General features: G+C 38.4%; 2 protein-coding genes across 3 annotated transcripts in view; one reads left to right on the top strand and one right to left on the bottom strand.

Annotated features, from left to right (window-relative positions):
* The first annotated feature begins 1080 nt into the window (after nucleotides 1-1080).
* Nucleotides 1081-22772, top strand: lipcb (lipase, hepatic b). Of its 2 annotated transcripts, none has more exons than XM_082160360.1 (9): nucleotides 1081-1273; nucleotides 1415-1623; nucleotides 4323-4502; nucleotides 5006-5123; nucleotides 18104-18337; nucleotides 18910-19155; nucleotides 19316-19430; nucleotides 20379-20591; nucleotides 22498-22772. In XM_082160360.1, exons 1-9 carry the CDS (start codon nucleotides 1201-1203, stop codon nucleotides 22616-22618), a joined length of 1509 nt encoding a protein of 502 aa, XP_082016486.1. In that variant the 5' UTR covers nucleotides 1081-1200; the 3' UTR covers nucleotides 22619-22772. The 2 variants fall into 2 exon arrangements, with proteins under 2 accessions (XP_082016486.1, XP_082016487.1); XM_082160361.1 differs by having other exon boundaries at nucleotides 1083-1273; nucleotides 1439-1623.
* The window catches only part of adam10b (ADAM metallopeptidase domain 10b), a 31706-nt gene continuing 27003 nt past the window's right edge, over nucleotides 22628-27330 (bottom strand). Inside the window, exon 16 of the mRNA XM_082160359.1 lies at nucleotides 22628-25354. Coding sequence (XP_082016485.1) covers nucleotides 25143-25354 — 212 coding nt within the window. The 3' untranslated portion in view covers nucleotides 22628-25142. The remainder of the gene's footprint in view (nucleotides 25355-27330) is intronic.

The following is a 27330-nucleotide window of genomic DNA, read 5'->3' as shown; positions in this document are numbered from 1 at the left end:
GTGTTTCTGCTGCTGAACGACAGATCAAGACCTCACAGTATATTCATCTTCACTTATGTGTCGCATTATAGTCTATCAATATATTTTACTTACTTTTTCAGTTCTTTTTCAGTTAGCACATGCAAATTACTTGACAATTCAGTACAGTGACAATACAATTACAATTAATGTTCTTTAAATTAAACATACCTATTCCCTGTTCATATTACTGTTCATATTACACAGAGAAGGTCTCGTCTCCGACCTGAGCCGTGGCTCATAGTGTCCAATTTTACAAAATTTAGGGCCATTCCATTCATCAAATCTAGAACAAGCATTAAAAACCAAATCTAAAACTATTTCATGGTTGTAGTTCATTCCGAAGCAATGAATGATAGTTGCAGTTTTAGTTCTTATGTTACTTTTTTAACATTTAATTTTGAATTTGTTGTTTAATTTTTCTTCTTTTCTTGAGTTCATTGTTTCAGGTTTGGTTGGGGTTAGAGTTAACTTTAATAACCTTGATACAGATTAAATGTTTCAACAGGTTACAACAGAGATCATGCAAATCTTGATAACATCTTGTCTTTTTCTCTGTCCAAATGATGCGCTTTTGTTTTTAGTTTTTTCCCCTATCTATCACATATTTTAGTATTTATCATTAAACACTCAAAATTAATCTGGTTAAAACCCGTTTTGATATGAACTTTAAACCTTTTAGCGGCTGAAATTATGATATCAACTTCAAAATTTGGAACACATACGGTTAAACATACGGCTTCGATTTAACAGCCATGTCCAAATTATTTTGTAAAATATATATATTGTGTAGAATAATTATTTTTTCATTTAGTACATTTGCTTTACAGTAAACTTATCAAACCTTTTAACACTTTCATATCTGCTTCCACTTCTGCAATAATCTGCTCTCTTCTCTAAAAAGAGGTCTGTATTCCAAAGCATTCATGAACTAAAACCAGTGGAAGAGAAAGAGTGGTGAGAGCTAACACATTAACCCTGTACTTCCCTTTCTTCAAACAGTGGCAGAACAACAGCCAATCAGAGCGGAGAATGGTTTCCTATGAGTCACTCAGGCCCCTCCCACAGCCTCTCACACACACACATGCTCTCTAACCGTCTCCCGCTCTCTCACACACACTCTCTACCTTGAGTATTTCTTCAGACTCCCGCAGAAGAGCAGAAGTGGATCCTCTGTTGATCATGAGAGTCCTGAGCGCTTTACTCCTCGTGTGTGTTTTCACCGGGTCTGTGAGAGGAGACTCAAACATCACAGGTAAGAAGATCTCGATTCCTGAACCATGGACCGGCACACGCAGCTCTTATTTTAGTCTGACACAGTGAACTTCACTCTGTAATTGCATGTTCTCAGAGAGGCTCTTTGAAGGTTTGCCATGGAAAGAGTTGAAAGCTGCAGTTACACATCTGGCTTTCTTTCCAGAGACTCCAGTGAAGACTCCAGTGAAGACTCCAGTGAAGACGCTGCTGAAGTCCAGCTTTCATCTGTATGCCGAGGGTTCTGTGTTTGAGGAGACCTGCGCCCTGGTCCCGTTCCGCTCAGAAAGCCTCCAGAGATGCGGATACAACACAAGCCTTCCTCTGGTGCTCATTATACACGGGTGGACGGTACGTCACGACACTGAAACATCATCAGCGTTTCTCCTACACAATGTTCCCTCTCAAGTCTTACAGTAACATTAATATAATGTTCATTCACAGTTATCTGCTCTTTAATACCAATAGCCGTCATTTCACCGTCTAGGGTAACTATAGACCCAATGTAAGGCAAAATAACCTTGAATTTGGTTACATGTCGTTTTTGCCAAAATAACTTGTGAGATGTTTGATATTCCATCATGTGAGCAAATGATGCGTTCATATCTAGTCTATACTCAGGCTATCGTTAGATGTCTTTACATTTTCACTGACAACCCAAATGTTGCCTTGTTTTAGCCTAGACTCAGGCATGTGTTCGGACGGCTATTAGATGTCTTTTATATACAAAATTGCTTGCTGGGTAATGTTCTCTAAACATTAGCACACATTTTTTTTTTACTTTAAACGTTTGGTTGGACATTCGTCTAACATTTTTTTTTAAATGTTACTAGTTTCAGAGCGTTCAGAGAACATTCATAAGGAACATTCCCATAATGTGTGAAGAATGGAATGTTTCCTCAACATTCACAACCAAGAAAAAACTTCTAAAACATTTAAGAAACGGGATGTTTTGACCGTTCAAAAAAACATTCAGAATAACATTTTCATACTTTAATGGGAACGTTTGTGGAACATATTGTCAGTTGGGATGATGTAGAGCAAGTAGTTTAATGCACTGATTTTTCCTCTAACCATGTTTGCCTGTGAACACGGCGTATCGCTGCAGTTCATGTGTCAACAAACATGCAGTTCCTCGAGACGGAGGGAAGGGAACGATTCAAGGGATCTGCATCGCTGGAGGAGAAAGATCTACAGTTAATGTAGTTAATGTAGATCGCCCGGTCTGCTCCTCCATATAACGACAAATGGAGCGGAAATGGCGTCTTACTGGGTCTATTATCAAAGCCTGGAAGAATATTCTGGGCGACTGCAGAGCATTCATTAAAACCAAAAGATCATATCATATCTCCGACTATTGTAGACAATCAAGGAGATCCCAGACACTTGTTCCAAACCATAAATAGATTGCTTAAAGTTAATGCTGTTAAATCTTTTCTGTTTCCCAACAACTATTTGTTTCCTTTCCTTTGTGTTTTTATTTCTAAAATCGCTAATGTTCGCAAACACGGCTTCACTCTTTGGTCCATCTTGGTTTGCTGGTGTTTCTCAAGGTTTGGGGAGAGGCAGGGAAAGTGTAGGTCTCATTTCTTGGTTTCATGTTGAAAGGGTGTTTGTTGTGAATATTTAGATCTGGTGACTTTGTTCACAGTTTGATTCTGAGATATACAGCTTGCTTGATTCTATTCCCACAAGCTTTCTTAAATATTGCTTTGATTTTTTGAGTATTATAATGATTCATTGCAGACTGGGTTTGTTCCAGAAGCATTAAAGATTTCTGCTGTAACACTTGTTCCAATCAAAACACAATTCTGGAAGCAAGTTATGCTTATTTGTCCATGGGTAAATATGAAGTGGACTTTATAACAATAACCCTTTTGGACTTTAATTCCAGTACTGGGGTAGATGCATAAGCATTGTTTTCTCATCTGGGAAGATAGTGAAGAGGAATTGCATGAATTTGTACAGTTTTTGAATCCAAGATTAGATTCCTTTACTTTTTCAGTTGAATATAATTTTTCATCTATTCATTTTCTAGATATGTTAATTGTGTTTCTAGACGGAAAAACATCGAGGTCACCGAGGACTAGAAATAGAACATAAATCAGCTATTCGAAGACGTGATGTCACTTCAGACATGTTATTGATCATAATCACAACACTGAACAACTCAAGTGCACAGGCATCGAGAAAGTGAGTGAGTTTCGCTGTGGTGGAAATATTGATAGACTTTTACAGCGAGAGGCATTTTGGATGTTTCATTTAAAGACTCTTTGGGTTTCTTTGGGTTTAAAGGAAGTCTTTGATTTATCATGTTTCTTTTGGAGACTCTCAGAAAAATGAGGAATGTTGGAGTAATTATTGATGCCAGACTTACATTTGACTCTTTTGTACTGAGCACTGTTAAAGCATCACTCTATTACCTCAGGAATATAGCAGGAATATAGCAAGATTGCGCCCTATGCTAAGTTTCTCTGTTACTGAAAAGCTGATGAAGTCATTCGTTGTCTCTCGTATAGATTACTGTAGCGCCCTTTTATCCAGAGTTTCTAAATCCACACTCAATAATCTCCAATATGTACAAAACTCTGGCTCCAGAGTTAGAACTAACCCTAACCCTAACCCTGACCCTGGGACCAGGACATGCGATCAGATCTCTCCTGGTTCGGAGTCCTTGCACTGGTGAGGTTTCGTATCGATTTTAAATTATGATGCTGACATATAAAGCATTACCTCATTACTCGGCTCCTCATTATTTATCCACACTGTTAATCCCTTACATCCCAAATCACAGACTGTGTTCTTCAGTCTAATTGGTTGACAGCTCCACAAACCCGCTTTAGATCTATGAGAACAGGGCTTTCGACTCTTTCAAACTCTCTTTCTCTTGAATTTAGAGAAGCTCAGACCTGACATTTTTAAAGCGTTTTTAAAGAAGCATTTGCTTGTTGATGTTTACTTTGTTTTTTATTTCTTGTTCTATGTACTGCTTATTTAGTGTCCAGCGCTTTGAGAAACTGCTGATGATTATTGTGCTCTTCTGCTCTCAGATGAACGGACTCATGGAGCAGTGGATCTTTAATCTGGCGTCTGCGCTGAAGGTCCGGCTCGCGCAGGTCAACGTGCTCATCAGTGATTGGAGGATTCTGGCCCTTCAGCCGTATCCAATCGCAGCCAAGAACAGCAGACAGGTGGGCCGGGACGTGGCCGCGCTGCTCCAATGGCTGGAGGTAATGACCATCTTTAATGGAAACCTTCTGGGAATGAAACCGCATATAAAATCCTAAACATGCTGGTGGTTCAATGGTTTCGCCACAGTTAGATAGTGGTGAACGGGAAACTACAACAAATATAGTTTCCCAATTCCCCATGCGAATGAAACGCTTCTGGAACGAGAACAAATGTGGGCGGGGCTTGATTGTGTCTGTGGGGAATTGATTGGATGATTGTGGTTTGCTATTGGCTGATCTCATGTGAGTGACAGGTTAAAGCCCCGCCCTCGTCATCAGAGAAGAGTAGAGATGCTGCAAGAGGAACTTATTCTGATTCAAGATTATTAACACAATAATGATGATGTGCACCGATTAATCATTTACAATAAACACTGCAATATTCCATGAAAAAGAAGATCTTCATGGTGAATTTATATATAAAAAGCTTTGTGTGTGAAAAGGCTATACTGTCTGTGCATCAGTAAGTGTTTGAGTCCTGACACCACTTCCTCTCTGGACAGGAAGCTGGTCATCTCTCTCTGGATCGAGTCCATCTGATTGGCTACAGTCTGGGAGCGCATGTGGCTGGGTTTGCCGGGAGCCATTTCAGAGGACGCAGGAAAGTGGGACGCATTACTGGTATGAAGAAGGCAAACACACACATCAGACAGGATTATCAGAGTCAGTGGAGTGTAGTACCGCCATCTGACCACTGATCATGTTAACAGGACGATCTACCAGCGTGCATCAGGAGAATTAAGAGAAGTTCTTAACATCATTCAGTCTGAAACTTCCCATTTAGAGTAGAAAGAGAGCCGCGTTCTCCAACAACTTCTGGTGCAAACTGTTAAATCAGCCACACTGAAATCACATGTGTGTATAAAGATAATAAAGACCAATTAAAGAGCTAAACATCCTAATCTGATGCTCATTATGTTAGCTTGAGGAAGCCATTGACAAATGCTTGTTTAAAGGGGTGGTTGAGAATGATTTGACTTTTCTAACTGTAGTTAGTGTGTAATGTTGATGTTTGAGCATAAACAACATCTGCAGAGTTACAACGCTCAAAGTTCAAAGCAAAGGGAGATATTTACTTTTAAAGAAATAGTTTTTTAAGGACCACAACAAACGGCTGATAGAGACTACACCACATTCCTCCCGGGTTAGTGACATCACAAACCCTAGAATTTACATAAGCCCCGCCCCCTGAACACGATTTATAGATTATCATGACAGAATATGCTAATCAATGACTAGAAGATAACTATACATCAGCTGCATAAATTCATCAACTAACCGTTCAGAAATGTCCTGTTGCTTATACATGTTGTCACTTCTTCTCGAGTCTCTCCATCATTGTCTGACTCCGGTTTCAACATAAAAGGCTAAACGTTTTTGAAATGTTCAGTGCATGTGTGTGTGTGAGGTAAGGACTCGAGCTCTTGAAGCTCCGCCCCCTGTGCCGGGAGCAGCAGCTCATTTGCATTGCATCCTCAAAAAGTGACAATATTAACATGCTATATATAAATATCTGTGGGGTATTTTGAGCTAAAACTTCACACACTCTGGGGACATCAGAGACTTGTTTTACATCTTGTGAAAGGGCATTATACCACCGCTTTAAAAGAATACAGAAATTTTTTATCGGTCATGACCTCTGGAGATAAAGATGAAACATTTCTAAAGTGTCGACCAGCTGTGTTCGTGCACACGGAGTATACTTTGCAAGGCTACATGTACAACTGTACGCACTAGCATACGAGTGAGAAACAAAGTGTACTTCAGGCTTTACTCCTCCTGGGCTTTCAAACTACAAACACAAAACTTGAGACCTTCAGTCTGCTATATATTTTCTAATTAATCCGACTTACCCGGTTTCCTAAAAATTACGGTTCTTAAAACTGTTAATTATGCTAGCAAACATGCAAAAGTATTCAAGCAATGTGTCAATTCATGCTAGCAACATGCTAGCAATGTGCTAATTCATGGTAGAAATATGTTAGCAACGTGTTCAATCATGTGACATGTTAAAACATACTAGCAATGTTAAATCATGCTAGAAATATGCTAATAATGATGTTAAATCATGCTAGCAACATGTTAAAACATGCTTACAATGATGTTAAATCATGCTAGAAAAATGTTAACATATGCTAACAATTATGCTTATTCATGTTGACTCTAAAAAGGTTTTTACATCCTGTGGTATGCAGACATTTGCGAGGTTTGGGGAGAGGCAGGGAAAGTGTAGGTCTCATTTCTTGGTTTCATGTTGAAAGGGTGTTTGTTGTGAATATTTAGATCTGGTGACTTTGTTCATACATTCTTTGTTTAACAGGCAGCATTTACAACATGACCCCCTGTAGTGGGAAATCTACTCACCTTCAGATAAAAGTGGATCAATTGCACATTTTTACAATATTTGGAGGGGACTTGCATGTTTGAAAAGTTGTTGTTAAGCATTAACTTATTACGTTAATTTTATGAATATTTTTTTTAAATTTTTTTATATTAATTTGTTTATATTTAAACAAACTTTGTTGTATTATTTTAATTTAATACTGTGAAGCTGCTTTGATACAATCTGTATTGTGAAAAGCGCTATACAAATAAACTTGACTTGACTTGACTTGACTTATAATCTGTCTGTAAATATTTGTATCTCAGGGGATACGTCACTCTTTCAAGGGTATAAAACAGACTTTGTGCTTTGTGGCCTGTTTTTGAAAACCAATTCAGTACTTAATACTCTTAAATCAAAGTTTATATTCAATCATTTAGTCATTTAATCACTTAGTTAGCTACATTTAATTCAGTTTTAGGCTACCTCGCCAATGAAACTACGGGCCAACTTAAACCAACAAACAAACACATATGATGTGTGTATATATGTACAGCAGACAGAAGGCATGAAGTAGATTGTGTACAGCAGATTTTGGTCATGTTGATAATTTATAGGGCCTAGAAATGTGCGTACTAAACATGATAGAGTAGGCTAATATAAATAGGCATTATACTTATTGTTCAACAGAATTTTACACAGAATGTTTGAGAATGGCTAACATGTTGTAACAAGCATTGCCAAACAAGCATTCTGTGTTCACTGAATTTATACCCCCAAAGGAGTGACGTATCCTGGGGATGCAAGCGTTAAAATAAAAGTCATGTTTAAAAAAAAAAAAAAAAAAAAATTGTATTATTTGTGTCCTAATAAGTGGAAAAATAGCAATAAATTAATTTTCTGATACTTTTTACGGTCTTGCCCTTTTAGGGTTAAAACATGCTAGCAATGTATTAAATCATGCTAACAACATGTTGCTAATATCCATGCAATGTGTTAAATCATGCTAGAAACTGTTTAGCAACGATCTAAAACATGCTATAACATCTTATCTATCTGTCTATCTGTCTATCTATCTATCTATCTTGCCGACCGTGAAAACTTTCAAACTTCAAGCTTTTCAAAGTTGTTCAAATGTTCTAGTCAGGCTTTCTCAAGCCAACATCACACCCTGTCTTGAAGAACATTAGTCTAGTTCACATTGAAGAACATCAGTCTAGTACACACTGATGAACATTAGTCTAGTACACATTGAAGAACATTAGTCTAGTACACACTGATGAACATCAGTCCAGTACACACTGAAGAACATTAGTCTAGTACACACTGAAGAACATTAGTCTAGTACACACTGATGAACATCAGTCCAGTACACACTGAAGAACATTATTCTAGTACACACTGAAGAACATTAGTCTAGTACACACTGAAGAACATTATTCTAGTACACACTGAAGAACATTAGTCTAGTACACACTGAAGAACATTAGTCTAGTACACACTGATGAACATCAGTCCAGTACACACTGAAGAACATTATTCTAGTACACACTGAAGAACATTAATCTAGTACACACTGATGAACATTAGTCCAGTACACACTGATGAACATTAGTCCAGTACACACTGAAGAACATTAGTCTAGTACACACTGATGAACATTAGTCTAGTACACACTGATGAACATTAGTCTAGTACACACTGATGAACATTAGTCCAGTACACACTGATGAACATTATTCTAGTACACACTGATGAACATTAGTCCAGTACACACTGAAGAACATTAGTCTAGTACACACTGATGAACATTATTCTAGTACACACTGATGAACATTAGTCTAGTACACACTGATGAACATTAGTCTAGTACACACTGAAGAACAGTCTAGTACACACTGAAGAACATTAGTCTAGTACACACTGATGAACATTAGTCCAGTACACACTGATGAACATTATTCTAGTACACACTGATGAACATTAGTCCAGTACACACTGAAGAACATTATTCTAGTACACACTGATGAACATCAGTCTAGTACACACTGATGAACATTAGTCTAGTACACACTGAAGAACATTAGTCTAGTACACACTGATGAACATTAGTCTAGTACACACTGATGAACATTAGTCTAGTACACACTGATGAACATTAGTCCAGTACACACTGATGAACATTATTCTAGTACACACTGATGAACATTAGTCCAGTACACACTGAAGAACATTATTCTAGTACACACTGATGAACATTATTCTAGTACACACTGATGAACATTAGTCTAGTACACACTGATGAACATTAGTCTAGTACACACTGAAGAACATAAGTCCAGTACACACTGAAGAACATTAGTCTAGTACACACTGATGAACATTAGTCCAGTACACACTGATGAACATTAGTCCAGTACACACTGATGAACATTAGTCTAGTACACACTGATGAACATTATTCTAGTACACACTGATGAACATTAGTCCAGTACACACTGATGAACATTAGTCTAGTACACACTGAAGAACATTAGTCTAGTACACACTGATGAACATTATTCTAGTACACACTGAAGAACATTATTCTAGTACACACTGAAGAACATTATTCTAGTACACACTGAAGAACATTAGTCTAGTACACACTGAAGAACATTATTCTAGTACACACTGAAGAACATTATTCTAGTACACACTGATGAACATTAGTCCAGTACACACTGAAGAACATTATTCTAGTACACACTGAAGAACATTAGTCCAGTACACACTGAAGAACATTAGTCCAGTACACACTGAAGAACATTAGTCTAGTACACACTGATGAACATTATTCTAGTACACACTGAAGAACATTAGTCTAGTACACACTGATGAACATTAGTCTAGTACACACTGAAGAACATTAGTCTAGTACACACTGATGAACATTAGTCTAGTACACACTGAAGAACATTAGTCTAGTACACACTGATGAACATTAGTCCAGTACACACTGAAGAACATTAGTCCAGTACACACTGAAGAACATTAGTCTAGTACACACTGATGAATATTAGTCCAGTACACACTGATGAACATTAGTCTAGTACACACTGAAGAACATTAGTCCAGTACACACTGAAGAACATTATTCTAGTACACACCGATGAACATTAGTCTAGTACACACTGAAGAATATTAGTCCAGTACACACTGAAGAACATTATTCTAGTACACACTGAAGAACATTATTCTAGTACACACTGAAGAACATAATTCTAGTACACACTGATGAACATTAGTCCAGTACACACTGAAGAACATTATTCTAGTACACACTGATGAACATCAGTCTAGTACACACTGATGAACATTAGTCTAGTACACACTGAAGAACATTAGTCTAGTACACACTGATGAACATTAGTCTAGTACACACTGATGAACATTAGTCCAGTACACACTGATGAACATTATTCTAGTACACACTGATGAACATTAGTCCAGTACACACTGAAGAACATTATTCTAGTACACACTGATGAACATTAGTCCAGTACACACTGAAGAACATTAGTCCAGTACACACTGAAGAACATTAGTCCAGTACACACTGATGAACATTAGTCCAGTACACACTGATGAACATTAGTCTAGTACACACTGAAGAACATAATTCTAGTACACACTGATGAACATTAGTCTAGTACACACTGAAGAATATTAGTCCAGTACACACTGAAGAACATTATTCTAGTACACACTGAAGAACATTATTCTAGTACACACTGAAGAACATTATTCTAGTACACACTGAAGAACATTAGTCCAGTACACACTGATGAACATTAGTCCAGTACACACTGATGAACATTAGTCCAGTACACACTGATGAACATCAGTCCAGTACACACTGAAGAACATTAGTCTAGTACACACTGAAGAACATTAGTCTAGTACACACTGAAGAACATTAGTCTAGTACACACTGATGAACATTATTCTAGTACACACTGATGAACATTAGTCCAGTACACACTGATGAACATTAGTCTAGTACACACTGAAGAACATTAGTCTAGTACACACTGATGAACATTATTCTAGTACACACTGAAGAACATTATTCTAGTACACACTGAAGAACATTATTCTAGTACACACTGAAGAACATTAGTCTAGTACACACTGAAGAACATTAGTCCAGTACACACTGAAGAACATTAGTCCAGTACACACTGATGAACATCAGTCCAGTACACACTGAAGAACATTAGTCTAGTACACACTGATGAACATCAGTCCAGTACACACTGAAGAACATTAGTCCAGTACACACTGATGAACATCAGTCCAGTACACACTGAAGAACATTAGTCTAGTACACACTGAAGAACATTAGTCTAGTACACACTGATGAACATTAGTCCAGTACACACTGAAGAACATTAGTCCAGTACACACTGATGAACATTAGTCTAGTACACACTGAAGAACATTAGTCTAGTACACACTGATGAACATCAGTCCAGTACACACTGAAGAACATTAGTCCAGTACACACTGATGAACATCAGTCCAGTACACACTGAAGAACATTAGTCTAGTACACACTGATGAACATCAGTCCAGTACACACTGAAGAACATTAGTCTAGGACACACTGATGAACATCAGTCTAGTACACACTGATGAACATCAGTCCAGTACACACTGAAGAACATTAGTCTAGTACACACTGATGAACATCAGTCCAGTACACACTGAAGAACATTAGTCTAGTACACACTGATGAACATCAGTCCAGTACACACTGAAGAACATTATTCTAGTACACACTGATGAACATCAGTCTAGTACACACTGATGAACATCAGTCCAGTACACACTGAAGAATATTAGTCTAGTACACACTGATGAACATCAGTCCAGTACACACTGAAGAACATTAGTCTAGTACACACTGATGAACATCAGTCCAGTACACACTGAAGAACATTATTCTAGTACACACTGAAGAACATTAGAACATTAGTCTAGTACACACTGAAGAACATTAGAACATTAGTCCAGTACACACTGAAGAACATTATTCTAGTACACACTGAAGAACATTAGAACATTAGTCTAGTACACACTGAAGAACATTAGTCCAGTACACACTGAAGAACATTAGTCTAGTACACTCACACTGAAGAACATTAGTCTAGTACACACTGAAGAACATTAGAACATTAGTCTAGTACACACTGAAGAACATTAGTCTAGTACACACTGAAGAACATTAGAACATTAGTCTAGTACACACTGAAGAACATTAGAACATTAGTCCAGTACACACTGAAGAACATTATTCTAGTACACACTGAAGAACATTAGAACATTAGTCTAGTACACACTGAAGAACATTAGAACATTAGTCCAGTACACACTGAAGAACATTAGTCTAGTACACACACACTGAAGAACATTAGTCTAGTACACACTGAAGAACATTAGTCTAGTACACACTGAAGAACATTAGAACATTAGTCTAGTACACACTGAAGAACATTAGAACATTAGTCCAGTACACACTGAAGAACATTATTCTAGTACACACTGAAGAACATTAGAACATTAGTCTAGTACACACTGAAGAACATTAGTCTAGTACACACTGATGAACATTATTCTAGTACACACTGATGAACATTAGTCCAGTACACACTGATGAACATTAGTCTAGTACACACTGAAGAACATTAGTCTAGTACACACTGATGAACATTATTCTAGTACACACTGAAGAACATTATTCTAGTACACACTGAAGAACATTAGTCTAGTACACACTGAAGAACATTATTCTAGTACACACTGAAGAACATTATTCTAGTACACACTGAAGAACATTAGTCTAGTACACACTGATGAACATTATTCTAGTACACACTGAAGAACATTAGTCTAGTACACACTGATGAACATTATTCTAGTACACACTGAAGAACATTATTCTAGTACACACTGAAGAACATTATTCTAGTACACACTGAAGAACATTAGTCTAGTACACACTGAAGAACATTATTCTAGTACACACTGAAGAACATTATTCTAGTACACACTGATGAACATTAGTCCAGTACACACTGAAGAACATTATTCTAGTACACACTGAAGAACATTAGTCCAGTACACACTGAAGAACATTAGTCCAGTACACACTGAAGAACATTAGTCTAGTACACACTGATGAACATTATTCTAGTACACACTGAAGAACATTAGTCTAGTACACACTGATGAACATTATTCTAGTACACACTGAAGAACATTAGTCTAGTACACACTGATGAACATTAGTCTAGTACACACTGAAGAACATTAGTCTAGTACACACTGATGAACATTAGTCTAGTACACACTGAAGAACATTAGTCTAGTACACACTGATGAACATTAGTCCAGTACACACTGAAGAACATTAGTCCAGTACACACTGAAGAACATTAGTCTAGTACACACTGATGAACTTTAGTCCAGGACACACTGATGAACATTAGTCTAGTACACACCGAAGAACATTAGTCCAGTACACACTGAAGAACATTATTCTAGTACACACTGATGAACATTAGTCTAGTACACACTGAAGAATATTAGTCCAGTACACACTGAAGAACATTATTCTAGTACACACTGAAGAACATTATTCTAGTACACACTGAAGAACATTATTCTAGTACACACTGAAGAACATTATTCTAGTACACACTGAAGAACATTAGTCCAGTACACACTGAAGAACATTATTCTAGTACACACTGAAGAACATTAGTCCAGTACACACTGAAGAACATTAGTCTAGTACACACTGATGAACATTAGTCCAGTACACACTGAAGAACATTATTCTAGTACACACTGAAGAACATTAGTCCAGTACACACTGAAGAACATTATTCTAGTACACACTGAAGAACATTAGTCCAGTACACACTGAAGAACATTAGTCTAGTACACAATGAAGAACATTATTCTAGTACACACTGAAGAACATTAGTCTAGTACACACTGAATAACATTAGTCTAGTACACACTGATGAACATTAGTCCAGTACACACTGAAGAACATTATTCTAGTACACACTGATGAACATCAGTCCAGTACACACTGAAGAACATTATTCTAGTACACACTGATGAACATTATTCTAGTACACACTGATGAACATTAGTCCAGTACACACTGAAGAACATTAGTCCAGTACACACTGATGAACATCAGTCCAGTACACACTGAAGAACATTAGTCTAGTACACACTGATGAACATCAGTCCAGTACACACTGAAGAACATTAGTCCAGTACACACTGATGAACATCAGTCCAGTACACACTGAAGAACATTAGTCTAGTACACACTGAAGAACATTAGTCTAGTACACACTGATGAACATTAGTCCAGTACACACTGAAGAACATTAGTCCAGTACACACTGATGAACATTAGTCTAGTACACACTGAAGAACATTAGTCTAGTACACACTGATGAACATCAGTCCAGTACACACTGAAGAACATTAGTCCAGTACACACTGATGAACATCAGTCCAGTACACACTGAAGAACATTAGTCTAGTACACACTGATGAACATCAGTCCAGTACACACTGAAGAACATTAGTCTAGGACACACTGATGAACATCAGTCTAGTACACACTGATGAACATCAGTCCAGTACACACTGATGAACATCAGTCCAGTACACACTGAAGAACATTAGTCTAGTACACACTGATGAACATTAGTCCAGTACACACTGAAGAACATTAGTCCAGTACACACTGAAGAACATTAGTCTAGTACACACTGATGAACTTTAGTCCAGGACACACTGATGAACATTAGTCTAGTACACACCGAAGAACATTAGTCCAGTACACACTGAAGAACATTATTCTAGTACACACTGATGAACATTAGTCCAGTACACACTGAAGAACATTAGTCCAGTACACACTGAAGAACATTAGTCTAGTACACACTGATGAACTTTAGTCCAGGACACACTGATGAACATTAGTCTAGTACACACCGAAGAACATTAGTCCAGTACACACTGAAGAACATTATTCTAGTACACACTGAAGAACATTAGAACATTAGTCTAGTACACACTGAAGAACATTAGAACATTAGTCCAGTACACACTGAAGAACATTAGTCTAGTACACACACACTGAAGAACATTAGTCTAGTACACACTGAAGAACATTAGTCTAGTACACACTGAAGAACATTAGAACATTAGTCTAGTACACACTGAAGAACATTAGAACATTAGTCCAGTACACACTGAAGAACATTATTCTAGTACACACTGAAGAACATTAGAACATTAGTCTAGTACACACTGAAGAACATTAGTCTAGTACACACTGATGAACATTATTCTAGTACACACTGATGAACATTAGTCCAGTACACACTGATGAACATTAGTCTAGTACACACTGAAGAACATTAGTCTAGTACACACTGATGAACATTATTCTAGTACACACTGAAGAACATTATTCTAGTACACACTGAAGAACATTAGTCTAGTACACACTGAAGAACATTATTCTAGTACACACTGAAGAACATTATTCTAGTACACACTGAAGAACATTAGTCTAGTACACACTGATGAACATTATTCTAGTACACACTGAAGAACATTAGTCTAGTACACACTGATGAACATTATTCTAGTACACACTGAAGAACATTATTCTAGTACACACTGAAGAACATTATTCTAGTACACACTGAAGAACATTAGTCTAGTACACACTGAAGAACATTATTCTAGTACACACTGAAGAACATTATTCTAGTACACACTGATGAACATTAGTCCAGTACACACTGAAGAACATTATTCTAGTACACACTGAAGAACATTAGTCCAGTACACACTGAAGAACATTAGTCCAGTACACACTGAAGAACATTAGTCTAGTACACACTGATGAACATTATTCTAGTACACACTGAAGAACATTAGTCTAGTACACACTGATGAACATTATTCTAGTACACACTGAAGAACATTAGTCTAGTACACACTGATGAACATTAGTCTAGTACACACTGAAGAACATTAGTCTAGTACACACTGATGAACATTAGTCTAGTACACACTGAAGAACATTAGTCTAGTACACACTGATGAACATTAGTCCAGTACACACTGAAGAACATTAGTCCAGTACACACTGAAGAACATTAGTCTAGTACACACTGATGAACTTTAGTCCAGGACACACTGATGAACATTAGTCTAGTACACACCGAAGAACATTAGTCCAGTACACACTGAAGAACATTATTCTAGTACACACTGATGAACATTAGTCTAGTACACACTGAAGAATATTAGTCCAGTACACACTGAAGAACATTATTCTAGTACACACTGAAGAACATTATTCTAGTACACACTGAAGAACATTATTCTAGTACACACTGAAGAACATTATTCTAGTACACACTGAAGAACATTAGTCCAGTACACACTGAAGAACATTATTCTAGTACACACTGAAGAACATTAGTCCAGTACACACTGAAGAACATTAGTCTAGTACACACTGATGAACATTAGTCCAGTACACACTGAAGAACATTATTCTAGTACACACTGAAGAACATTATTCTAGTACACACTGATGAACATCAGTCCAGTACACACTGAAGAACATTATTCTAGTACACACTGATGAACATTATTCTAGTACACACTGATGAACATTAGTCCAGTACACACTGAAGAACATTAGTCCAGTACACACTGATGAACATCAGTCCAGTACACACTGAAGAACATTAGTCTAGTACACACTGATGAACATCAGTCCAGTACACACTGAAGAACATTAGTCCAGTACACACTGATGAACATCAGTCCAGTACACACTGAAGAACATTAGTCTAGTACACACTGAAGAACATTAGTCTAGTACACACTGATGAACATTAGTCCAGTACACACTGAAGAACATTAGTCCAGTACACACTGATGAACATTAGTCTAGTACACACTGAAGAACATTAGTCTAGTACACACTGATGAACATCAGTCCAGTACACACTGAAGAACATTAGTCCAGTACACACTGATGAACATCAGTCCAGTACACACTGAAGAACATTAGTCTAGTACACACTGATGAACATCAGTCCAGTACACACTGAAGAACATTAGTCTAGGACACACTGATGAACATCAGTCTAGTACACACTGATGAACATCAGTCCAGTACACACTGAAGAACATTAGTCTAGTACACACTGATGAACATCAGTCCAGTACACACTGAAGAACATTAGTCTAGTACACACTGATGAACATCAGTCCAGTACACACTGAAGAACATTATTCTAGTACACACTGATGAACATCAGTCTAGTACACACTGATGAACATCAGTCCAGTACACACTGAAGAATATTAGTCTAGTACACACTGATGAACATCAGTCCAGTACACACTGAAGAACATTAGTCTAGTACACACTGATGAACATCAGTCCAGTACACACTGAAGAACATTATTCTAGTACACACTGAAGAACATTAGAACATTAGTCTAGTACACACTGAAGAACATTAGAACATTAGTCCAGTACACACTGAAGAACATTATTCTAGTACACACTGAAGAACATTAGAACATTAGTCTAGTACACACTGAAGAACATTAGTCCAGTACACACTGAAGAACATTAGTCTAGTACACACACACTGAAGAACATTAGTCTAGTACACACTGAAGAACATTAGAACATTAGTCTAGTACACACTGAAGAACATTAGAACATTAGTCCAGTACACACTGAAGAACATTATTCTAGTACACACTGAAGAACATTAGAACATTAGTCTAGTACACACTGAAGAACATTAGAACATTAGTCCAGTACACACTGAAGAACATTAGTCTAGTACACACACACTGAAGAACATTAGTCTAGTACACACTGAAGAACATTAGTCTAGTACACACTGAAGAACATTAGAACATTAGTCTAGTACACACTGAAGAACATTAGAACATTAGTCCAGTACACACTGAAGAACATTATTCTAGTACACACTGAAGAACATTAGAACATTAGTCTAGTACACACTGAAGAACATTAGTCCAGTACACACTGAAGAACATTAGTCTAGCACACACACACTGAAGAACATTAGTCTAGTACACACTGAAGAACATTAGTCTAGTACACACTGATGTGTGTTGTGTGACGCAGGTCTGGATCCGGCCGGGCCGCACTTCGAAGGTTTGCCGGCGTTCGACAGACTGTCTCCGGACGACGCTCAGTTTGTGGACGCCATCCACACCTTCACCAAGTCCAGCATCATGCCGGGAGTGGGGATCAAGCAGAGCGTTGCGCACGTGGACTTCTATCCCAACGGAGGATCCTTTCAGCCCGGATGCAAGATGCTCGACATTTACAGTAACGTCTTCCAGTACGGCCTGCAAGGTACCGAACCCGACACGTGTGGGGAAATATCGCTGCTGTAGGCTTGTAAGATGATGAAGCGAACATGCAATATAAGGGGCCGTTAGAACCGGACGTGTTCTGGTCCTCAGGGGTCTCGAGATATTGCCAATGTGGAATTACACAAGGAATCCGTCTTGGTGATAAGCTTTACATGCAAAAAGATTTAAATTACAATTAATAATTAAAATGAAGTCAAGTCTCCTTCATTTATACAGCGCTTTAACAATATAGATGTTTCACAGCAGCTTTACAGTGATAATAGGAGATTACAGTAGCAGAGATTGTTTAGGCTTTACAGCAGATCTAGAATAAAGTTATTGTCCAGATAAAGTTTTTATTGATTCACTTCCTAATATATATGGAAATATATACACACAAACTCAAACACTTCAATGGGCAAATGCATCCATCTAGTCATATTTACATAAACCCAATGATTCAAAATAGGACAGACTCATTCAGTGTGAGGCACTAAATAAAGCACTATTTTAAAAGTGCATATTCTACACTAGACTAGACTGTCATTATAATGACTCATGGTGTTTTTGTAGGTGTTCCTAAGACCATTAAATGTGCCCACGAGCGAGCAGTGAAACTCTTCACCGACTCCCTGATCAACACCAGCCAGCCCATAATAGGCTTCCGTTGCCGTGACGACAGCACCTTCAACAAAGGCCGGTGTCTGGACTGCAAACAGATGCGCTGCAACACGCTAGGCTACGATGTGCGGCAAGAGCGCGCGGGGAGGAACGCTAAAGGCCTGTACCTCAAAACTGGCCCCGAAGCTCCCTATAAAGGTCAGTTAATGCCCCGAAGCTCCCTATAAAGGTCAGTTAATGCGCTGGTAATTGTGGCCCAGGTTTGAGTCTAGACGAGCTTCTTGGTAAAACAGCAGGGGAGGCTAAAGGAGAAGGTGTTTATATATAGCGAACACACACTCTCTTCACTCTCCCGCAGTGTTTCACTACCAGATCCGAGTCCAGCTGACGAACCTGATGGAGCCGGTCGAGACCTCGCTGTTCCTCACGCTCAACGGGACCCGGGGACTGAGCCGAGACCTTCCCCTCACCCTGTGAGTCCACAGCACTGCTGAACATTCACACGCTCCTGTACAGCCTGACCTGGGAATAATAGCATGGGGAAACAATGGAGCAGTTTATGGAAGTTTTAGATTAAATTTAAAAGAAAATACCCCAAAATAAGTATGCATATAGTGTTTTATGTTTTGCATCATATTTGATACATCAGGCTTTTATGGAGGAAAAAAACAGCTCAATTTTATTTTTTATTAACTTTAGTTTTCTGCAGATGCTGATATTTATATGGACAAAAAGTGATGAAATTCTGATGCTTGTAATGTAAATCAATGAGATCTTTATAACAGTATAACAGATTCATAAAATGCAAATAAATATCAAGATCTGCCAATAATATGTCGTAGTTAGATCATATTTAAAAGATTTAGTTTTATGATCAAATCTCTGTAGTTTTAATACATAATGCAATAAGATGATGAGTGAGAGATGAACTAATAAAGCTTCCTCAAAAGCCTGATGATAAATTTTAATACTCATGATTTTTATAATAAATGATATCTGGATAATCAAGTAAACATTGAACTGAAGTTCAGCTGAAATACTACGAACAATATCAAAGTTATTCTTGCGTTTACTTGATAAAATCAGGTCAGATTTGACAGCAGAAAGACACGAGAAGCTCGAACTGAAGGAGGACGTTTGTATAATTAAACTCAAAGGCTTTTACTTGATAAAACAGTCTGAACTATCAATCAGAGACAGAAGGAATCCTGTTTGCACTCCTGAAGACAATCAGACGGCGAGTTAGAGAACTGCAGTAACCTAACGTTTCACGCTGAAGAACTTTAATATATAAGCACTGTTGGTCAATAATCAATCAATCAGCTGCTGCTGCGGGTTGTTAACAACACGTCATCATCAGTGGATCAATGTCGTGTGTGTGTGTGTGTGTCTCTGAGATCATGAGCTCTGGTGTGGTGCAGGTATCAGGACAGCAGCAGTCCGAAGGCCTTCACCTCATTGGCTGCGGTGGCCGCTGATCTGGGTCACCTGACCTCCATCAGACTGGTCTGGAAGGGAGAGCTGGTCTGGTCAAACTGGCTGAGGAGCATCAGGAACATCTGGAACGGACCCGATCAGGACCTGGAGCTCAGTGTGTGGAGAATCCGGATTAAATCAGGAGAGAGTCAGGAAAAGTGAGTTTCATTGAATTTCAGAGCAGAATGAGACCTTATTGTAAAGTGTTACCAAAAACTAAATATCTTTTCAATTTGATAATTTTTTCTGAAAACAAGACTTAATATCTGATGTCATGTTAATATCTTAATATTTGAATATACAATGTCATTTTGCTTCTCCAGTAAATGTATCTTGGTTTAAGAATGTTTAAATTCGTCTAAGAGTCAGAAATTCTGCCCAAAATTTTTGGAAATTCCTAGTCGGAGTCTCATAGTCAAAAATTATGAGTTGGAAATTCTGACTAAGAATTTCCAACTCATCATTTTTGACTATGAGACTCCGACTAGAAATTTCCAACAATTTTTGGGCAGAATTTCTGACTCTTAGACGAATTTAAAACCGTGACTAGGAATTCTTTGTCAGAAATTGCAAGTTGGAAATTCCTAGTCAGAAATTCCTAGTTGGAAATTCTGAGTTATTTATAAAAATATAGCTTTTCTTGCATTACACTGGTTCTGCTGTAGTTCTTTGTAACATTTAAAATTTCAAAGAATATCAAAAAAATTATCAATAAAACCAGGCCAAATTAAGTAATAGCATGGTAAAAACATAACATTTAAAACTTTTTAGACATTCACTCATTAATGAGAAGTTACGGACCAGATACAATTTTTTTTTTAATTCTAAAATATTAAGTTATGACTGGACCCAGTGGAACAAAAGCTCAAACGGACCAGGGAATGAAACAGGTTTATAAAGTGTTTAATGCATTACATGGGTAAAATGACAGTTTGATTGATATACATGTATGCTTTTATTGCAGTAACTCTAGTGTTTGGGTGATGGCACATCTGTGATGGATATTAAAGCAGTTGAGATCTTTTTGAAAAGCTGATTATTTATTTGCTGAGTAACATGTCCTCTAGTGATGAACTTGAGCAACAGCGGGAAACCTTCCCACATCGATCTGCTGGTTGAGTGGAGTGTGTGGTGTCTGATCTAATGAAAGGACTGAGTGGAGTGTGTGGTGTCTGATCTATCAGTGAAAGGACTGAGTGGAGTGTGTGGTGTCTGATCTATCAGTGAAAGGACTGAGTGGAGTGTGTGGTGTCTGATCTATCAGTGAAAGGACTGAGTGGAGTGTGTGGTGTCTGATCTATCAGTGAAAGGACTGAGTGGAGTGTGTGGTGTCTGATCTATCAGTGAAAGGACTGAGTGGAGTGTGTGGTGTCTGATCTATCAGTGAAAGGACTGAGTGGAGTGTGTGGTGTCTGATCTATCAGTGAAAGGGCTGAGTGGAGTGTGTGGTGTCTGATCTAATGAAAGGACTGAGTGGAGTGTGTGGTGTCTGATCTAATGAAAGGACTGAGTGGAGTGTGTGGTGTCTGATCTATCAGTGAAAGGACTGAGTGGAGTGTGTGGTGTCTGATCTATCAGTGAAAGGGCTGAGTGGAGTGTGTGGTGTCTGATCTAATGAAAGGACTGAGTGGAGTGTGTGGTGTCTGATCTATCAGTGAAAGGGCTGAGTGGAGTGTGTGGTGTCTGATCTATCAGTGAAAGGACTGAGTGGAGTGTGTGGTGTCTGATCTATCAGTGAAAGGACTGAGTGGAGTGTGTGGTGTCTGATCTAATGAAAGGACTGAGTGGAGTGTGTGGTGTCTGATCTATCAGTGAAAGGACTGAGTGGAGTGTGTGGTGTCTGATCTAATGAAAGGACTGAGTGGAGTGTGTGGTGTCTGATCTATCAGTGAAAGGCCTGAGTGGAGTGTGTGGTGTCTGATCTATCAGTGAAAGGACTGAGTGGAGTGTGTGGTGTCTGATCTATCAGTGAAAGGACTGAGTGGAGTGTGTGGTGTCTGATCTAATGAAAGGACTGAGTGGAGTGTGTGGTGTCTGATCTATCAGTGTCTGATCTCTGTGCAGGATGTGGTTCTGTGGTGTTTCCGCTGAAGTCACGCTTCTGAAGGCCTCAGAGGAGCAGGAGTTCAAACGCTGCAGTTCCTCGTCGATGGCAAACGCTCAGAGGACGGAGACACAGACATGAAGACTCTCAGCCATTCAACCCAGTCTTTTTATTAATGCATTTCAAGTACTCCAAAAAAATTACATCTCTTTGCACAATACGTTTTGAAATGTTACGTAAAAATGTTCAAAGTGAACAAAAATGTAGGTACTGTATAAAACACAGTGAACATTAACAGACAGCAGTATTAATCTTTTTTGTTCATTCGTTTCTCAATTTTAGTGTTCGGCCTATTTTCACCTACAACATTTGGACTCAATTAAGACTTTTTTTTTTCAGTGCACTTTTCCTCTATGAAATTTCACCAAGACTACGTAAAAATTAAAAGTCAAATACAGGCAAATATTCAGATGTCCTCCAGTCCAGGCCGCCGCAAAACCACCGAAGCGCCGCTTTGTTTCTTCATGGCAGACGGCAGTATGGAAAAGAAGAACCGGATTGTGGCTCGGCGGCCGGCCTGGACTCGACAAACTCTTGTCTAGAGGTGAACAAAAGAAAAGTATCAAAATGTACCTTCGAATATAACAGAAATTCTCCAGTTACTGTACATAGTTTACACCTGCTGAGATGGACGTGACACAAAGTCCTGCTCTCTGTCAGAGAGGATGAAGGGAAGCGTCCTCAAACCCAGGCGGGATGTTCCCTCGGCGAGCGGCCCTTCACACACCTGAGACTGCCGCCCATCCGCAGGAGGATGAGGATGAGTCTCAGCGGACGCCACTGAAGGACTGTAAACTAAACCTTTGTGTTAATAGTACCGTGAGAATCCTCTACAGGGAAACTGCAGCTAAAACCTTAAAACACATTTGCAGGGAATAATCGTAACCGGGGTTCAAATCGACATTTCGTACAATTCCACGTGAGCAGATCTTCACAGCAAACGCTGGATTTGAACATCCCAAAAACACTTTCATTTACTTCAGTCGTCTGGAATGAGTGGAAGCTTGTTTCTGCCAAGGAATAAAATAATAAAAGTTAATTGCTACTTTTTCCTCGTAAGCAGGACTTTATAACTAGAAAAAAGTCAGAATTGCCAGAAAAATATTATGATCTGTGAGAAAAATTCTGAATTGCAATTGCAGGAAAAAGGTCATAATTGCAATACAAATGTATGAATTGCGAGAAAAAAAGTCTGAATTGCAAGATAAAAAAAGTCATAATTGCAAGAGATAAAAATGCGCAATTGAGAGAAAAGTCAGAATTCTGAAGAAAAAAAATTGTGAAAAAGTCAATTGCGAGGAAAAATTCAGAATCGTGAGAAAGTCTGAATTGCGAGAAAATTGCAATTGCAGAAAAAAGGTCATAATTGCAATACAAATGTATGAACTGCGAGAAAAAAAGTCTGAATTGCAAGATAAAAAAAGTCATAATTGTAAGAGATAAAAATGCGCAATTGAGAGAAAAGTCAGAATTCTGAAGATTTTTTTTGTTGAAAAAGTCGTAATTGCGAGAAAGTTGCAATTGCAGGAAAATAGTTATATTTGCAATAAAAATTTATGAATTGTGAGAAAAAAGTCAGAATTGTGAGAAAAAAATTCAGAATTGAGAGAAAAGTTCAGAATCGCAATTGCAGGAAAAAGATCATAATTGCAATATAAATGGCAAAGTCTGAATTGCGAGATTAAGTTGCAATTGCTTTTTTAATCTTTTATTCCGTGGCGGACAGAGGCTTCCATAGAAACGATCATGGTTCTTCATGGTTGTACCGCTAACACACACAAACACACACATTAAAATCAAGTTCTTCATGCACATTCCTTGTTGGGGTGTGTACCGGAAGTGCAGTGGACGTGAGGACGTGATTCTAGATGAGCTATATACAAACACACACACAGAATGAAGCACGTAAACGGTGGAATGACGTCGGGCGGCTGCGCGTGATCTGTCCTCCTCGCGCTGAACCACCGCCTTCGTTTGAGCGTTTTTGAGTCCTGAGTGTTGTCAACAAAACTGCAACTGTAAATCTCTTATCGACAGTAGAAGAAATAATCTTCGTATAATACAGCTAATATCGTTTCTCTATACAGCCGTGAGTCTGGAAAAGGGAAGGCGTAATATTTCTGGTCTTACAAAATAAAAGTCCTTTTCCGAGCAGGTGGCGACGATTCGGGCCGAAGCTCAACACGCTTCCTTAAAAAGATGTTTTTCGTATCAAACCACTTTGAGTCTTTAGGGTTTTCAAAGGAAAGAAGTGACTACAGGAGACGCTCTATCTACAAATACCCCGGTAAACCTTGGCACGCGAGGGCAAAAACAAACAAACAAACAAAACTGATCATTACAAAACAAACTCAGGAGTGCAGCTTCTCCGTGAGGGAATGAAGGACAGAGTTGTGGTTGGTTTTTACTCCAAAGAGAAACTCCAGTCTGCGGAAGCATTACGGACACCGGACATGTTCCTGTCAAGCGTTCCAGTTTAGTGCGTGATCCCGGATGAAGCCTGGCGTTACTGTGATGATGAGGAGCGGCGGCCCGGTGTGGTTCTTTGGAGTAAAGCCTGGCTCCACGGTCAGACTCCTTCAGTCGGGCCGTGGACCGGCAGCTCTCAGCGCCTCATCTGGCCCATCTGGTAGTTCTCGCGGGGCTGCCGGTGGTGGCGCTGAGGCTGAGGCTGGCGCTGGGCTGGACGGGGAGCCGGCCGCTGGTTCTGGTGCCCGTGAGCGTGCTGGTTCTGGTGCTGGTTCTGGTTCAGGTGCTGATGATGCTGCTGCTGCTGCTGCTGAGCCGCCTGTTGAGCTCGTCGTCTCTTCAGCGTTCCTTCACCAGACACAGAGAAACACGGACGTTACACTCAGTTCTGCAACTGTACTTACAATACAGAGAAAAATATTGATATTCCACAGGGAAAAACTGCCACAACATAAAGAGCATAACATTCGAAAAAGTAACTTTTGACCATCAAGTTAGTGTATTTTCTTATTAACAGAAACTCTTATGAGATTCATAGCTCTGATTGGAATTATAATAACAATAACAATCAATCACATTATATTCCAATAATAAACATTAAAATATTATTATTATTATTATGGTAACACTTTGCAATCAGGTTTCATTAGTTGAACTCACACTGGACAATACTTTACAGCATTTATTAATCTTAGTTCATGTCAATCTCAACATTTATTTACACATTATTAAGAGAAAAAGTATCTGTTCATATTATTTAATGCACTGTGCATAATGGAAAAATATGCATAATGCATAATGGAAAAAATCGTTTTTAATCAAGTCTCTGCTTTTCTGACCTCAACTTCCTGTTTCGATCTTTACCAGTCAGGTTTTAGAGAATACCATAGTACTGAAACAGCCCTGGTTAAAATAGTCAACGACATCTGGCTAAATAATGATGCTGGACAAACCACTGTTCTTATGTTGTTGGACCTCAGTGCGGCGTTTGACACCGTGGACCACAGCATATTAATAGAAAGACTTGAATGCTGTGTGGGTCTCTCTGGCTCAGTCATCTGCTGGCTAAAGTCCTATTTAGAGCACAGGAGTTTTTATGTGTCTATTGGTCAACATGCCTCAGCCCCTTTGCCCCTAACATGTGGTGTCCCTCAGGGTTCAATCCTTGGCCCTCTTTTGTTCAATTTATACATGCTTCCGCTTGGCCAAATTATGAAAAACAATTCCATTAGTTACCATAGTTACGCAGATGATACACAGTTATACTTATCCTTGTCGCCCAACGAATTCGCTCCTCTTGAATCTCTTTATCATTGTCTCAATCAAGTTCAAGACTGGATGTCTAAAAACCTTCTTAAATTAAACACAAATAAAACTGAAGTAATCATCTTCGGGAGAAAAGATCAGAGATTAAAGACTGCCACACTACTGGAATCAAAAGGTTTTGAGGTAGCAGAAACCGTTAAGAACCTAGGGGTAATTATTGATAGCGACCTAAGCTTCAAAAGCCACATGAAGGCAGTCACAAAATCGTTTTTTTTTTTTATTTAAAAAACATCGCAAAGGTTAAAAACTTCATACTAACAGTGGATTTAGAAAAGCTTATTCATGCTTTTATTACCAGCAGGGTTGATTACTGCAATGGTCTCTTCACTGGGCTTCCTAAAAAAACAATAAAACCTCTTCAAATAATTCAAAATGCAGCAGCAAGGCTATTGACCAGAACCAAAAGAAGAGAACATATTACTCCTATTTTAAAATCTCTACACTGGTTACCAGTGATTTATAGAATTGATTTTAAAGTCCTTTTTCTTCTTTTTAAATCATTAAACGGCCAAGGACCTCTCTATATAACAGAAATGTTTGAAACTTATAGCCCTATAAGATCACTTAGATCAGCAGGAAAACTTCAACTGGTACAATCCAGTGCTCGTACTAAGCAAGGAGAGGCAGCTTTTAGCTGTTATGCGGCTCGTCTTTGGAACCTTCTTCCAATGGATATTAAGACCTCTCCTTCTATCTCTATTTTTAAATCTAGACTAAAAACTAAACTTTTCTCTGATGCCTTTTACTAATCGGGGGGTTTTGTATTTGATGTTTTGATTTTTTTTTTTTTTTTTTTACTGACTGACTGAACTTGTATTTTATTTTAACTTGTTTTAATTATTTCTTTATTGTTATGATGATGTAAAGCACATTGGGTTACCGTTCTGTGTATGAAATGGGCTATATCAATAAACCTGAACCTGAACCTGTGAGCTAACATGAACTAAAATGAACTAAGGTTATTAAATTGATGCACTATATTGCCAATAGTTGTGGGA

Source organism: Leuciscus leuciscus, assembly GCF_965113295.1.
Source record: "Leuciscus leuciscus genome assembly, chromosome: 25".
NCBI classification, from domain to species: Eukaryota; Metazoa; Chordata; class Actinopteri; order Cypriniformes; family Leuciscidae; genus Leuciscus; species Leuciscus leuciscus.
This window is presented reverse-complemented; position numbering and strand designations above follow the sequence as displayed.

Excerpts from the sequence above, each read along its gene's own strand:
- lipcb (XM_082160360.1), top strand. The coding sequence starts at position 1,201 with ATGAGAGTCCTGAGCGCTTTACTCCTCGTGTGTGTTTTCACCGGGTCT. Across the intron at positions 1,274-1,414 it reads AGGAGACTCAAACATCACAG|TTACACATCTGGCTTTCTTT; the intron begins GTAAGAAGATCT and ends TGAAAGCTGCAG. Across the intron at positions 20,592-22,497 it reads TCAGGAGAGAGTCAGGAAAA|GATGTGGTTCTGTGGTGTTT; the intron begins GTGAGTTTCATT and ends ATCTCTGTGCAG.